The sequence below is a fragment of the Colossoma macropomum genome, unplaced genomic scaffold, assembly GCF_904425465.1.
Source record: "Colossoma macropomum unplaced genomic scaffold, Colossoma_macropomum, whole genome shotgun sequence".
Taxonomy (NCBI): domain Eukaryota; kingdom Metazoa; phylum Chordata; class Actinopteri; order Characiformes; family Serrasalmidae; genus Colossoma; species Colossoma macropomum.
The window spans coordinates 33,441,701-33,457,115 of NW_023494806.1; the positions used below are offsets into that span (position 1 = coordinate 33,441,701).

Consider the following 15,415-nt stretch of genomic DNA (forward strand, 5'->3'; position numbering starts at 1 on the left):
TACACCCATACAAGCAAAAAAAACACATTTTTAGATACTTTAATACAAAACACATCTGACCAACAAACACCCCCACACACACTCTGACCACAATGGACTGTCAGGATAATGCTCTCCATCGTGCTCTGTGTGCTGCACAGCATCTCCGGTCATGCTTGCCTAAAGCAATTTGCTGGAGCCCAAGGCAATTACACATGATGTGGATGACGCGGAGAGACAAGGCCAGGTCAAAAGGTCATGCTCAAATATGCTACCGGTCATAACCCTAGAATCACCTGATATACTTATAATTTGTGTTCAACAATAACAACAAAAAATACAAGACTAAAATGTTAACCTGCACACCAAATGGATTTTTATTTTTTATTTTATCCAGCATTTATATTTGAAATGTTTTCTCATTATCTATTTATACTAATTTGTTGTCAACTTATCTGCATCGAGATCACTACTTTCCAAATATGAAGCATATTCATATGACGATATTAATTTTATTCTAACTTCATACTGGATTTTATTGGAACACCACTGTACAAATTATTTTTTTAAAGGTATAATTATATTATAACTTTCAGAATATTCATTTTATTTTAACTTAATTCTGGATAGTCACTTTATTAGATATGAATTATTGATATTAATTTTATTAGAAATTCATTCTAGATATACACTTTATTGCGACTTAATTTTTAGATATGAACGAAGTATGACTTCATTCTGGATATTAATTTTGTAATAAAGTCACTCTTGATATTAATTTTATAATAATGTCATTATGGATATTAACTTTATTAGAGCTTTATTTTTGAGATTAGTCTATAAATAATTCTGTATTTCATTTTTGACAAATTCCTACTAATTATGTGAAAAATCATACTGGAATAATTTTATACATATTAAGAGTGTGACATATGTATACCTATGTATATGTATATATATGGTGTTATAGTATTGGAAACAGGGCTTACAAATGTTTCATATATGATTCCAAACTTCGGGATGGTAACGTATGTTCCAATACATTCGTATCCTGAGGGAGGCATGAAGCTCACTGCTGTTAAACCAATAAAGACAGTGTGAAGATCGAAGCACAAGATGACTACCTTCCAGCTGTAGCTCGAGCCTGTTATTTCGTCAGTAATCTCATGTCTCTGTTTGAGATTACTTGACAGCTCAATGTGGTCTGAGGCAAGTGTTGAATTAGGCATTAAATTTGTATGATGCTAATTGGTGATAAGCTTCCACTGCTTGTTAGCTACATTAGCCTCGTAGCTCCAGTGTAAAACTACAGAAGCAAACTTCAAGCTCAGAGCGGGTTTGTAGGTGCTTGGACCCCTTTAACTTGATAAGAATTTCATTTCTTATCCTGGGTCTTGTCTCTTCAGTGGGGGTTCCTGAAGGAATGGAGTGAAACGGCCTGCGGTGGATGGGCTAGAAAAGTTCCGGTTAGTGACCAGTGTCAGGAAAAGGCTAAATAAATGCTTTTTCATAACCGCAGATGATTCGCTCTCTGTTCCAGGACTCTGCAGCCATTTCCCCCTGGCTACTCAAGGCCATCAGAGGGTCTAAATCTGTATCGAACTAATGCTGTACCACTCTATCTTTCCCTTTCTAACACACAGGGTGCAGAAGTGGATTTAAAGGAGTCCTGTATTTATTTTTCCCTGAGGCTCACTTATGACATTTATGTATGTTTCTGTACCAAAAACAGTTTAAGTTCATTTCTACATGACCATTTTTGACCATTAACTCTTACAATTAAACAGGGTGTTTTGCTACTGTGCCTTTGAGACAGATGTATAAATGGCTGTTATGATTGGCTGCCCCTGTATGGTGCCTCATTCGAAAAGCAGTCCAGTCTGAAACCCTCCTTATAACTTCAGTGTGAGTGGGCGAAGCTAAACTGGTGTACGTTGAATAGGCTGATATAAGTACCTTTTGTGACACACTGTATAGACTGGGGAGTGACACCACTCCCCCACCACCACCCAAATTTAACAGTGATTTCAGGGAAGGCCAATAGCCCTCATCTGATGTTCCACACTTAAAGGAACATATTGGGGGATTATTAAGGTATTGCTTTTTCCTCTAAATGGTTTATTCACTGTGCATTATACATCATGACCTGTATTTGTGGATAATTGGAGATCGGTTATGTAAAAATCACTAATAATCAAATTATTAGATGTAATAATGCACAATAAACACTTTGTTAAGACCCCAAATTGATTGCATGGATTATAATCTAAATTCACATCTTATTAATGTATTATGGTTGCATTTTATTTCTATGGGTTCTAGATAGCATCTATCTTCTATAGCGCAGTTTTAGTCATCGCTAATTAGATGCTAAAAAGCGTTACACAAGTTTTTGATTTCAGTCAGTTTGCATCAAAAACTGAGCACCTATTTATGGTATTTCGGTTGCCAAAATAATTTAGCAATGGCTAAGACAACCAATAGCGAATGCATCTTTTCTTATTAAGGAATGAACAGGTGCCATAATACACTAATTAGATGTGAATTTAGATCATAATTCATGCTGAATAATTTGCATAACCAATTCTTTACAGTGGTGGTGATATGAACCAGGAATGTCTACAACTCAAATATAGCCATTTTATTTACTATCCAAAAGCACCAGTGAAACTACACGAGTCTTCTGAAATTTATATGTGTAATGTTGATGGTAAAATTGTGTTAAATCTAAAAAATTATGTTTTCTTTGGGGACTATTTCGTCTCACAACACCCTGCGTGTATCACTCCGACATGCAAGTACATAAAAAGTATGTTTCAGGCCAAAGCCTCATTGGAAAAATTATAATAAAACAATGTCTCAGACTTCAGGCAGTGAATTCATAACCATTTCATCTAATAACTTTCTGTGAGGGAGCTTTTAGAGGTGGATGTCTGGTTCCTATGACCACCACTGTGAGCAGTTCTGACTTGATAAGCTTCTCTAGAACACCAAACCACTCTGAATTTCCATGACTTTTACTGTGTGCTATAAGCATCCTGCCCAGTCACAGCTCCAGATATGTTTCTATGGGTGTTTTGAGGATTCAAAGCAGTCAAATATTCCAAGAAAAGTAAATAATTTTGACCAAAATATATCACAACATGTTTCGCAATCAGAATATGCAGCATTTCTCATGATACTAATATTTTGTCCATATCATGTAGCCCTATTTGAAAGTAATGATAATAACAGCTATAATAGCAAAATACAGCCAGTTTGGCGTGGAATATCCACCATCAGGACATATCTAATTTGTATTTTTATCAGCTCTTTGGCTGCTAAAACTGTAGGAGGCCGCCTAGCTTTGCCTAGCATGAGGTTCGCTCCTGGGGTGAGCCTCCATGTATGCGGTACAGCCAAAAGAAGTGAGCCAGAGCGTCAGAAGGAGTGAAAAAAACAAAGAAAGAAAAACCAAAAGGGAGCGAAACAATGCAGATGAAGCGTCCGCAGCAGATGGAGGCTGACGTGAGGCGCATTCCGTTTGGATAACAGCTCAGGAAAGGAGCCACACACGCTGTGAAAACAGTTAGCATGAAACCCGGCACCACAGGACGTCCAAGTTTGGACAAAAATCAAGTCCTCACATTTTTCTCCCTTACCACAAATCAGCCGAGGCAAGTTTGGTGTCTGAAGTTTGCTTCTTTAGTTTTATGCTAAAGCTACGAGGCTAATAGAGTGAAGTAATGCTTATTAGCATGTCAATAGCATAATACAATCCATGTGCCTAAATCATCAACATTCTTACCTCAGACCGTGTGAAGTTGTTCTGTAATCTTATACAGACTAGCATATGTGGTTTCTGATATTGTATGACATCCGTTATATATAAAAATGGACAAAAGTAGAGGTAAAATTTATAGCTGCGACCATGTAGCGGCGCTAGAACCATCAACTTTCACAAGTGAGCTAAACTAAGCAGCAATAATGTCTATAACTTGTAATATTACCAGAATTTCTCATTATTATTCTAGCATTTATGGCTAATAAGCCACATTAGAAGTTGAAAAGTGTAGTCATTATATATGTGTAATGTTATATGTTGTGTTTATATGCCCTGAGTCTATATGTGGTGATTCTGGTCTTGGAGGAGCTTCGTTTTTTTCTGTGTATAGCCCTATTGGAGCTGGATTAGTATTACCAGAGGAGGTCCGATACTGTAATTTGCGTTTGATTTGACTGGATGATTCATACAGGATAAAGGATCTGTGTAATTTCCACTATTGACCCCAAATAGCCCAGACTGAAACATCATTGCACGAACGTTTAAGTTAGCATTATGCTAAAGACACCACACTTCTGAATAATAAACAATACGTTGTGTGGCTAAATGGTATATAAACTATCTATAGGCTATAAACTTAAAAAAGATGTGTTTTTAGTAAAGGCAATGGATTTGTTTAGTCCTATATAGAACCATATCATGCTTAAATTGTTCTATGCATAGTGAAAGGGTTCTTCAGGGTTCTATATTGCACCAAAAAGGGTTCTTCTACTGTTACAAGCTTGACATCGTAAGAATAGCAGAACCCTTTTTGGTGCCAAATACACACTTAAAAAAATTCTTCCAGGGTTCTATTTAGAACCAAGAGTCCTATATGGAACCATTTCATGCTTAAATTGCTCTCTGCATGGTGAAATTGTTCTCCGGATTGATGGAGAATGTGTTGTATATGGTTCTATACTGAACCTTTCTGAAAAGGGTCTTTATAGTACCAAAAAGGGTTCTTCTATTGTTACAAACTTGCCACCATAACAATGGCCAAACCCTTTTTGGTGCTGCATACACACTTAAGAAAGATGGTTCTTCAAGGTTTGTTTAGTAAAGAAAATGGTTCTGTATAGAACCGTGAACACTCCAAGAACGTTTTGCATGCTTAAAGTGTTCTTTGCATGATTCAATGGCTCTTCAGATTAATGGAGAATGTGTTGTATATAGCTCTATTTAGAACCTTTTCTAATAGCACCAAAAGGCGTTCTTCAATTGTTACAAGCTTGACATCGTAACATTAGTAGAACCCTTTTTGGTGCTATATAGAACACCTTTCCAAAAGGTTCTATATAGAATCATACACAACACAATCTCCATCAATCTGAAGAATCATTTCACCATGCAAAGAACCATTGAATCATGCAAAGAGTCCTTTAAGTGTTCAAGGTTCTACACAGAACCATCTTCTTTACTACAGAACACTTGAAGAACCATCTTTTTAAAGAGTGTAGAACCATATACAACACATTCTCCATTAATCTGAAGAACCATTTCATGATGCAAAGAACACTTTAATCATGGAAAGGTTCCTTTGAGTGTGTATGGTTCCATATAGAACCATTTTCTTTACTAAAGAACCCTTGAAAAATCATCTTTTATAAGAGTGTGGAACCATATACAACACATTCTCCATCAAGCTGCATTCTCCACTAATCATGCAAATGGTTCTTTGAGTGTTCATGGTTCTACACAGAAACATTGTCTACTAAAGAACCCTTGAAGAAACCATCTTTTTAAGAGTGCATATACAAATGACTCACAATTATTTCTTCAGTCTTGCTGGAAAAGTATCTCAGGTGGCTCTTCATGATGCTGCTTGAGGGAATAATAAAAAAAGCTGCACTGAGGTAAAGGGGGGCTTCTGAAGGGTCTACAGTAGACGACCACTTGGACCACTTGTTTTGGTCACTGTATAATTCCATATGTGTTATTTCAGAGTTTTAATGTCCTCACTGTCGTTCTAAAATGTAGAATATAGTAGACATATGAGCAGGTGTGTCCACATGCACTGCACACTGTATCTTTCAAGGTATGACTGAAGGCCAAACTGAATACCTGCAACATAATAACAGTTATTTGAAGCCTCGACATGGAAAAAGTGAAAAGACTAAAAAGAAAAAGAAAAGAAAAAAGCGTCTCTCCTGCAGCGTAAGGTATTGTGAACGTGTAAACACTGCTTTGACCGACTTCCTAATATAGAATCGAAGCGTTTGCGCTCCAATGTTCATACGGAACGCCTCGGCGGCTCGGCTCGGAAAGAAAGGAAACAAAAGAAGCTCGGCTGGCTGCCTCTGAACTAACGGAGATATCCAGCTAATTAGACTTGGGGCGTCCCACCTCGCTCTGGGGGTCTGAAAGCAGGCCGGGTTTTAAATGAGGAGATTACAGACCTACCTGCTCTCTCTCTCTCTCTCCCTCTCTCTCTCTCTCTCTCTCTCTCTCCCTCTCTGTCTTCTCTCTCTCTCTCTCCCTCTGTCTTCACTCTCTCACTCTCTCTCTCTGTCTTCACTCTCTTTCTCTCTGTCTTCACTCTCTCTCTCTCCCTCTGTCTTCTCTCTCTCTGTCTTCACTCTCTCTCTCCCTCTGTCTTCACTCTCTCTCCCTCCGTCTTCACGCTCTCTCCCTCTCTCTTCCTCTCCTAACTTTTTTCTTTTTATTTTGTCTTTCTCCCTCTCTATTTTGACTTTCTTTTTCTGTTTTGTCTTTCTCTCTTTTTTCTTTCTTTCTGCCAATCTCTTCACTCTTTCTCTCTCTTTGCTCTTTCTCATCATTCTTTCTTTTTCTTTCTGTCTCTCTATTCTCTCTCTTTACTCTCTTTCTCTATTTTGTCTTTCTCTCTCTCCCTTTTGTCTTTCTAACTTCTTTATCCCTTCAGTCTCCTCACTCTCCCTGTCGTTATTCTCTTTTTTCTCTCTGCCCTTCTTTTTTTTATCCTCTCATTACTATCTCTCTTTTTCTCCTTCTACATTCCTACTCTCCTTTTACTCACCCTCTATCTCTCTACTGCTCTCTCTTCAATCCCCCTTTGTCACTTTACAGTAGGGTGGGGTTATGAGGGATGGGGGAAGAAGGGTGGGGATATGTGGGGTGAGGGTCAGTAGGGTGGGGTTATGTGGGGTCGGGGTCAGAAGGGTGGGGTTATGAGGGGGTGTTACCCACTGTCTCTGAGCCGGTGACATGTTGTTACATATTTATCAGTGAGGGGGCCTGAGTGCTGCTCTTCAAGGATTATTCGTAATTTTTCAATTTGTGTATATTGAATTTTTCACTCTCCCTTTACTCTTTTCTCTTTTTATTTTACTCTGTCTGTACTCCTTCTATCCTTCTCTCTCTCTTTACTCTTTCTCTCTCTAGTTTCTCTATCTCTACTCTCTCTCTCTCTCTCTCAATGTCTTTCTGTCTTTATTCTATTTCTCTCTCTCTCTTTCTTTCTCTCTCTCTCCCTCTCGGGTAATTGAATTTTAAATACAGACTAAAGGTTGCGTTTACGCTGCTGCATGCTGAGAGACAACAGATAAGCAGCAGGCAGACGGATTACAGACACTTTAATGCGTGATTAAAGCACAAGTGGAGGATTAGAGTAGATGGATGAGTTTAATACTGCAGTATATGTATAAACAGCAAAGCAAGCAATAAAAGCAGTGGTGGTGCCATGACTGGGCCCAGAGGGCCGAGGCCCACCCAATTTTATCATTAGTCGCCCCCAAAATTACTGCTCAGATTTACTTTAAATATTAAAATCTTAAGAATAAATAACCCAAAAAATAAATATGACATGCTTGACATTCAATTTGAAAATCCCAGTTTAGCCAATAACTATAACTGTGTTTGCTAAGCATCGCTAACTCCTGAGACACCAGTATACTCTCAAACACCCAGCTACAGCATTCAGCTCTGAGAATGGCAGTCTCATCACCCTGGTACAAAAACAATTCACACTCAGTTCACTACTGAGTTTAATTATAAGTCCTGCGGTGATACTATCAGCATTTTGGAGACAAATGTGGGTTATCCATATGTTAGCCTATATTTATGTTACTGTTGTTTTCATACAAGGTTCTGCAAAAAACACAGTCATTCAGAGCTAGGATAACAGAACAAATCAAATTACTTGCAAAAGTAATGTTATTATATTGGCAGAATGTAGCAATAGAAGCCCAAAGAGTGCTTCCCTGTGCTGGGTTTGAACCCTGCTCTCCCATTTGGAGAGTTACAAAACATGGCCAGTTACAAAATACACACGTGCACAGCTCAGAAACTACTCTATCCTGAGCTATTAGCCTGTAAAAATGCTTAAAATGTGATGACAGTTTAAAATGCAAAGATTGTGTGAAGCAGTAACGGCCTCTGTTACAACAAACCTGCAGCATCATAAGTATCTTTTTAAGAAGTTCAATATATATTTACTTGTTTTCAAAAAAAATTTACATATTTATAGAGTTACAAACGCAGTATTGATATCAATTTCTGTACAGCTGTAAGTAAAGTATGTTTCATAGTTTTGCTCACCATCTCTTTCAACAACAACAACAATAGTAGCACAGTGACAGCAGGAAACACATCCCAGGCTAATCCAAGAAGCTCACATGTAGACTTTTATATGTTGTTTTGTTGGGCTGAACTGTATTTGAATGTCCTCTAAAGCTAGAGATGCAATGTACAATTTAAAAAATCTTATACTTTAATGACTTACATGAACACTCCACTGTGTGAGCACCAAATTCCACCAACATGTCACAAATACACCAGATAATGCAACATACAACCAGTGCAAATCACACTAACGGAACCCCATTACCTGAACAACTAAGTCAGGCTTCTTTCAGTAACCACTCATTACTGCTGTATAGTCAGTTACAGTCTGAGTTAATGCTAGTCCAGGTTGTTATTGAGGGAGCGAACACTAGCGAGACAGATGGAAGGAACTACCAGTCTCTTGGGGTAAAGACAGCCTTTAGCCTTAATCTAGCCTTTAGCATATCAACCTGCTAGCTGTGTCCACTAGCCCCACCTGTGGTGCGCCTTCATTGGTGGTTGTACCACACAGCAGCGGGGTCTCGCGGTCTGTTGTTTCAACCAAGCTGGAAAAAACTCTGAAAACCATCACTGCCAGTGAAACAACATTTAGCACCATTTTTGTCCAGCCGGAGAAGCTGTGTGCTTATGTGTACACACCACAGGTTTATTTATATATTTTTCAATTCTGTTTACTATTTTGCATAATAAAGATATATATAGGTTAGTATTGTTATCAGTAATCTGTGTCAGCCAATACTTAAGGATTGGTAATGGTATCGCGGGGGAACACTGACAGTTTTAAGACTGGAGCTTATAAAACTCACTCACATTTCACAGGTTTTCTCCACAAGGGGGCGCCATTAGCAGCCGAGTAGCTTTTGAAGCTTAATAGCATATTTCTCATTTGCACAACTCTGCAACATAAAAATACTTTATTTAATTTTTATACACTTTTGTCATTTTGGCACTACTGGCACAGTTCCTGGAAGTAATGATTTCAAAACAATATCGAAAAATCAAATAAATGAGCATTTAGAAACAGCGTATCGAAATCATCCTCATTCTCTCTTCTGAGGGTCTCTCATTTTCCCAGCTTTTGTGTCACTGTCAATGATAAAAACTAGCCATCTGAGTTCAAGTGGGCAAGGTGGGGTGGGGCTTCTTCTATTGGAGTAAAGTTTGGTAGGGTGTGGCATATCTTATCAGAGTGAAGTGGGCAGAGTGGGGTGTGGCTTATTCTATTACAGTGATGTAGGTGGGCTAAGGTGCGGCTTATTCTGCCAGAATAAAGTGAGTAGGGTGGGGTGGGTCTTATTCTATTGGATTAAAGTGAGTGGGTGGGTGTGGCTTATTCTAACAAAGTGGGCAGGGGAGATGGGGCTTCTTCTATCAGAGTAAAGTGGGCAGGGTAGGTGGGGCTTATCATATCAGAGGAAAGTGGCCAGGGTTGGTGGGGTGGGGCTGATCCTATCAGAGTAAAGTGGGCAGGGTAGGTGGGGCTTATCATATCAGAGGAAAGTGGCCAGGGTTGGTGGGGTGGGGCTTCTACTATCAGAGTAAAGTGGGCAGGGTAGGTGGGGCTTAAAGGGGCTTATGCTTATAAAGTGGGCAGGGTGGGGTGGGACTTATACTTTTAGGGTAAAGTGGCCTGTGTGAGGTGGGGCTTATACTGTCAGAGTAAAGTGGGCAGGGTGGGGTGGGGCTTATACTATCAGAGTAAAGTGGGCAGGGTGGGGTGGGGCTTATCCTATCGGAGTAAAGTAGGCAGAGTGGGGTGGGGCTTCTCCTATCAGAGTAAAGTGGGCAGGGTAGGTGGGGCTTATCATATCAGAGGAAAGTGGCCAGGGTTGGTGGGGTGGGGCTTATCCTATCAGAGTAAAGTGGGCAGGGTGAGGTGGGGCTTCTCCTATCAGAGTAAAGTGGGCAGGGTGAGGTGGGGCTTCTCCTATCAGAGTAAAGTAGGCAGAGTGGGGTGGGGCTTATCCTATCAGAGTAAAGTGGACAGGGTGGGGTGGGGCTTATGCTATTAGTGGGCAGGGAGGGGTGTGGCTTATACTATTGGTGGGCAGGGCAGGGCGGGGCTTATACTATTAGTGGGCAGGGTGAGGTGGGGTGAAAGTAAATTAACACATGATCTACAGAGAACACACTTCTGCACAGCTTTAATACACAGTTACTGCTTAATTGCTGCATTTAACAACACATGTAATTGCTTAGATTGTGGTGTTCAAACTGTTGCACACAGCTCTGTAATTCACTGTCTCCACAGTGATTTATAAAGACAGAACACACACTCTGAATCATATAAATCAGTATTAGTTCTGGCCTCGTGCACAGAAACAGCTTTCATTTCAGTTCAGTAATGGATGCACTGATTCATTTCATTAATCAATCATACCTCATCGCTCATCAGCGAAAAGCTCAGAAGAAAAGCCATGAAATCCAGAAGCCTCTGCACTGACGCTGTTACATCTGAGCCACCCACAAATCTGCGCTGCGTACGCTCCACAATCAAACCTCAGTCACTGCACTTCTACCAATTTAGTAGGGCTGCAGTCAAGACCACCTTCGTCGAGTCTAAGACAAGCCCAAGACCATGACTAGTAGAGATGGAGTCAAGACCAAGTCTAAAGTGGGCTGAGACCAAGCCAAGGCCGAGACTCCAAAAAAGGAATTGTTTTAATTAATTCTCAAGGCTGTACAGCTTTCTGAATTATTATGGAATCATCTACAGCTTATTAAAAAGTCTTAATTTTCACAGCTTCCAGCAAATTGTTTGAAACCACTAGAATATTAGCAACAAATTAAAGTCATTTTATATGTGTCTGCAACAAACACAGTTATAAATTGTTAAAAAACGTGATGTAAATTACAGCTGGAGGTAAGGAGTTCTGTGATTAGTTATGCGGCTCATTTGCATATATCAATATCATGATAAGGAAGCTAATACATCACACAGCTCATAAACATTCATTAAAGCCTGAACAGCATTTGGCAAGAAACAGCGACATGTTTAGGGATCAGCGTGAGGCAACTTGGCACAGGAGGGTGCGTCAGCAGAGTGAGCGGTTTCTTATGTCTATGATGAAAAACCCATAAAAAAAAACCCATAAAAAATGTATTTATTAAATATTTTTGCAGTGGACAGTGGATAATAAGTTTGGAACGCATTTTGGAATGAAATATCATTTATGGCCATTTATTTTCCCATGTATTTTCCCATATATTTCCATTCCCATAAATATTATCGCATATTTTCCCATTCCTACGCATTATATCCCAGGCATTTTCCCATTTATTTCCATGCTCATGCATTTTATCTAATGCATTTCCCCACACATTCCATGCTCTTGTATTTTAGCCCAGGTATTTCCCCTAATATTGTGATTTCCCCATATACTTCCATGCCCAAGTATTTTATCCCAAGTATTTCCCCCTACATTGTGATTGCCATATATTTTATTCCATGCATTTTTCAATACATTTTCATGCCCATCTACTTCATCCCAGGTATTCCCCCTACATTGTGATGGCCATATATTTTATTCCTACATTTTCCCATATATTTCCATGCCCATGTATTTTATCCTGTTTACTTCCATACCCATGTACTTTCTCCCTTCTATTTCCCCATGATTTTCCTTGCTCATGTATTTTCAAGTCTTTTCATATCCATATACATCCCCTTTGAATTTTCCCATCCATTCCCAAGCTCATGTTTTTATCCCATCCATTCCCAAGCTCATGTATTTTCCCATCCATTCCCAAGCTCATGTTTTTATCCGATCCACTCCCAAGCTCATGTATTTTTCCCATCCATCCCCAAGCTCATGGTTTATCCCATGTTTTTTTCTCATGACTTTCCTTGTGCATGTATTTTATCCCTTGCATGGAAATTCCCATGCATTTCCAAGCCCCTTTACGTTCCCCCTTGTATTTTCCCGTCGATTTCCATGCCCATATATTTCTCCCTATGCATTTTCCAATGTATTTGGGGAAAAAACAACTTTTGTGCGCTCACCTGTCCACGGCTATGGCCGTCATGGAGCAGATGCTGGCGAAGACGGCGGCGATGGGGAAGAAGTTGTGAAAGCGGCAATAGACGAGGCCGAAGTACCACTCGTTGTGCGCCGCGTACACGAAGTTGACCACCGTGTTGAACGCAGACATGCTGGCCTCGGCGAACGCCAGGTTCACGAGGAAGAAGTTGGTGACGGTCCTCATGCGCCTGTGCGCCAGGATGATCCACACCACGGTCACGTTGCCCACCACGGACACCAGCACTATAGCCGAGTAGGCTACAGCCCAGAGCGCGATGCGCCACGGGGGCTGCACGAACTGGTTCCAGTACCCGTCCGTCCCGTTCGGTTCGGGCGTGCTCCAGTTCCACGCCGAAGCCTCCGTGGACGTGTAGAGGGGGATCCATTTCGAGCCAAACTCAAAGTCAGAATGCAGCGAAAAAAGTCCTCTAGTCGGTTTTTCAGCGCTTAATCGACCATGTTCGTGTCGATTAATCGACTGAAAACGGCGCTCACCGGTTTTTGGAGAGCTTCCGTGGCACAGTGCGAGCGCAGAGTGAAGAGAGAGCGCGGTGCGACTGGGAGCTGCTTCCCCGGCGCGCGCGCGCACACACACGCACACCTCCCCACCCCCTTTTCAGCGCGTGCCTCGCGTCTCCACGTTGCCTCTCCTCCCTTTGCTGCCCAATTTTAGCTCCTGGCTGCCTGCAGCATGCGCGTGTCCCTTCTCAGTGTCAACACACATGCATGCACGCGCGCACATTCCCTCCTCGTCTTTTCACCGCTATCCAAGCGCGTGGTGCGCTCGAGCGCGCGGGAAGAACTTCAGAAAACCAATAGCCCCACGAGAAAATCTGATATATGGCCATATGTGTACATAAATTTAAGACTGGGAAAAATATTTTGAAAGAGTAGCGATGGCTGAGTACTAAATACGCTGTGCTAAATGTATTCAGTAATGTATTCTGGTAAATAGATAAAAAGTTACATATTCAGAATACATTTAGAAAACATCCTGGTAAAAAGCACATGGGAAAAACCTTTATTTATTTATTTATTTATTTAGACTGTTCCGCTTTGTTACTGCTCGGCAGTTTTTCCATGTAATTATTCTCTTAATACATTTCATGAAAAATAAATAAAAATAAATTCATTTAAATGAGGTTCTGAAAATTATGATTTTTTTTTTCTTATCACACAATCCCACAATCCCGCGAGCAGGAGTCCAGTACAACACCAAATCTAAATTTATCCCTCGTAATCATGTGACACTGAGATTAATAACTGATCACCACATTGATTTATCAGTCTACTCAGGCTTTAGCAGAGCTCAGTAACACTGAGATTAATAACTGATCACATTGATTGATCAGTCTACTCAGGCTTTAGCAGAGCTCAGTAACACTGAGATTAATAACTGATCACATTGATTGATCAGTCTACTCAGGCTTTAGCAGAGCTCAGTAACACTGAGATTAATAACTGATCACCACATTGATTTATCAGTCTACTCAGGCTTTAGCGGAGACTGAAGTGTTTGTAAAGACATTGTTAATTAGGGCCTCTATAGAATTTGTCCAACACATGTTTACTACATGCTGTGCACTGATTCTAAAATAGTTTATAAACAAGCATTGATGGTGTTTCTTTTGAAGATTGCATTTTTTTTTGTTTGTTTGTTTTATTTAGTGGGTAGATATTCTCCTAAAAATGTAAAAAATATTCTGAATACTGCCTTTTGTAAATTGTAACCTAGACTAAATACAGATACCTATATAATATACATATTATTGATTTCAAATTATATGTTCATATACGTTATGTACATATGTATAAGTATCGAATATTGCACATGTATGCATGTCTAATAGTTGGATGAACACTTATATGTATAATATATTGATCACAAATATACTCTGTGTTTGATACACGGATCATTTAAAATAAAAAATCTGAAATGAAACACACCAGCAACATACATCCAATGAAAACCCTTATATGATATAACATGAAGCTAGCATATATGAGTAATATATACCATCCATATATGATTCAATGTAATGCAGTGTTAATGCAGTTTATTGTATTAATAATGGAATGATGTACATTATGTTATTTGATTTAAGTCAAATAAATGCTTCACACTGTTAGAAATGAAAGTTCTGTGCAGGTACATTTTTTGTTCATCAAGGTACAAACAATATAAATGTTTCCTCAAAGGTACAATAGTGGTTTTAAGGTCTAATTGTGAACCTTAAATATGTTTTTCCAGGTGAAAAGTACATATTTGTACCTTTTCATAACCTAATGTTTATAAACAGAACAATAAAATAAAAAGCCTGGAGACGAGACGGGTGTGTAGAGTCAATACAACTTAGAAAATATTATGTCAGTGGATTATGGTACAGTTATGTTCCCTGACTAAAGGTACTGAGATGTAACCTTGAGGATCCCAGCCCAGTGACAAGAGGGGCACTGCGACAGTTTAGTACCTTCATTTCTGAGAGTGTATTTTTTATGCATGTCATAACTGTAAACTGACTGCTTCATTTTCTCTTCCCGTCTGCATCATAAATGCCAGCAGTGATCAATATTAGTGTTTGAACAGTCGTACAGACACATCATGTTAGTTCATGTGTTTGCTCACTGGCTCCCTCTAGTGATGTTTTGCGATGGACTCCACTGTTTTAGTGCACCTGCAGTGTATCACAGTCCATGTACACATACGACCACAAACAGTCATTAAGTACAAGTTATCCATTTTTCAGGAACAGGAAAAAGCAGAAAACATGGTCACTGTCAAAATATAATCTAAATATAAATGTCTAAATATAGACATGTCTAAATATAATGTATATTTTTTCAGTATTTATTGCATACACTCTTTCCCTCCAAAGTTCAGTCTTAGAAGTCGGTTAGCATTTTAGCATTTGGTTAGTATTTTTAGCATTTTATGCTTCTAATGATCCAAGTAATCCCACACACATTCGGTAATGTTGAGGTCTGGACTCTGGGATGGTCAGTCTGTGGTTTGCCATGTTGCTTGGGTAACACTTCACTTAAAACCTGATAGATATAACCATGCCAT

General features: G+C 39.6%; 1 protein-coding gene across 1 annotated transcript in view; it reads right to left on the minus strand.

Annotated features, from left to right (window-relative positions):
• The window catches only part of tacr1a (tachykinin receptor 1a), a 45,570-nt gene extending 33,015 nt beyond the window's left edge, over window positions 1-12,555 (minus strand). Inside the window, exon 1 of the mRNA XM_036599105.1 lies at window positions 12,330-12,555. Within this exon, the coding sequence (XP_036454998.1) occupies window positions 12,330-12,532 (203 nt within the window). The 5' untranslated portion in view covers window positions 12,533-12,555. The remainder of the gene's footprint in view (window positions 1-12,329) is intronic.
• Window positions 12,556-15,415: the final 2,860 nt, after the last annotated feature.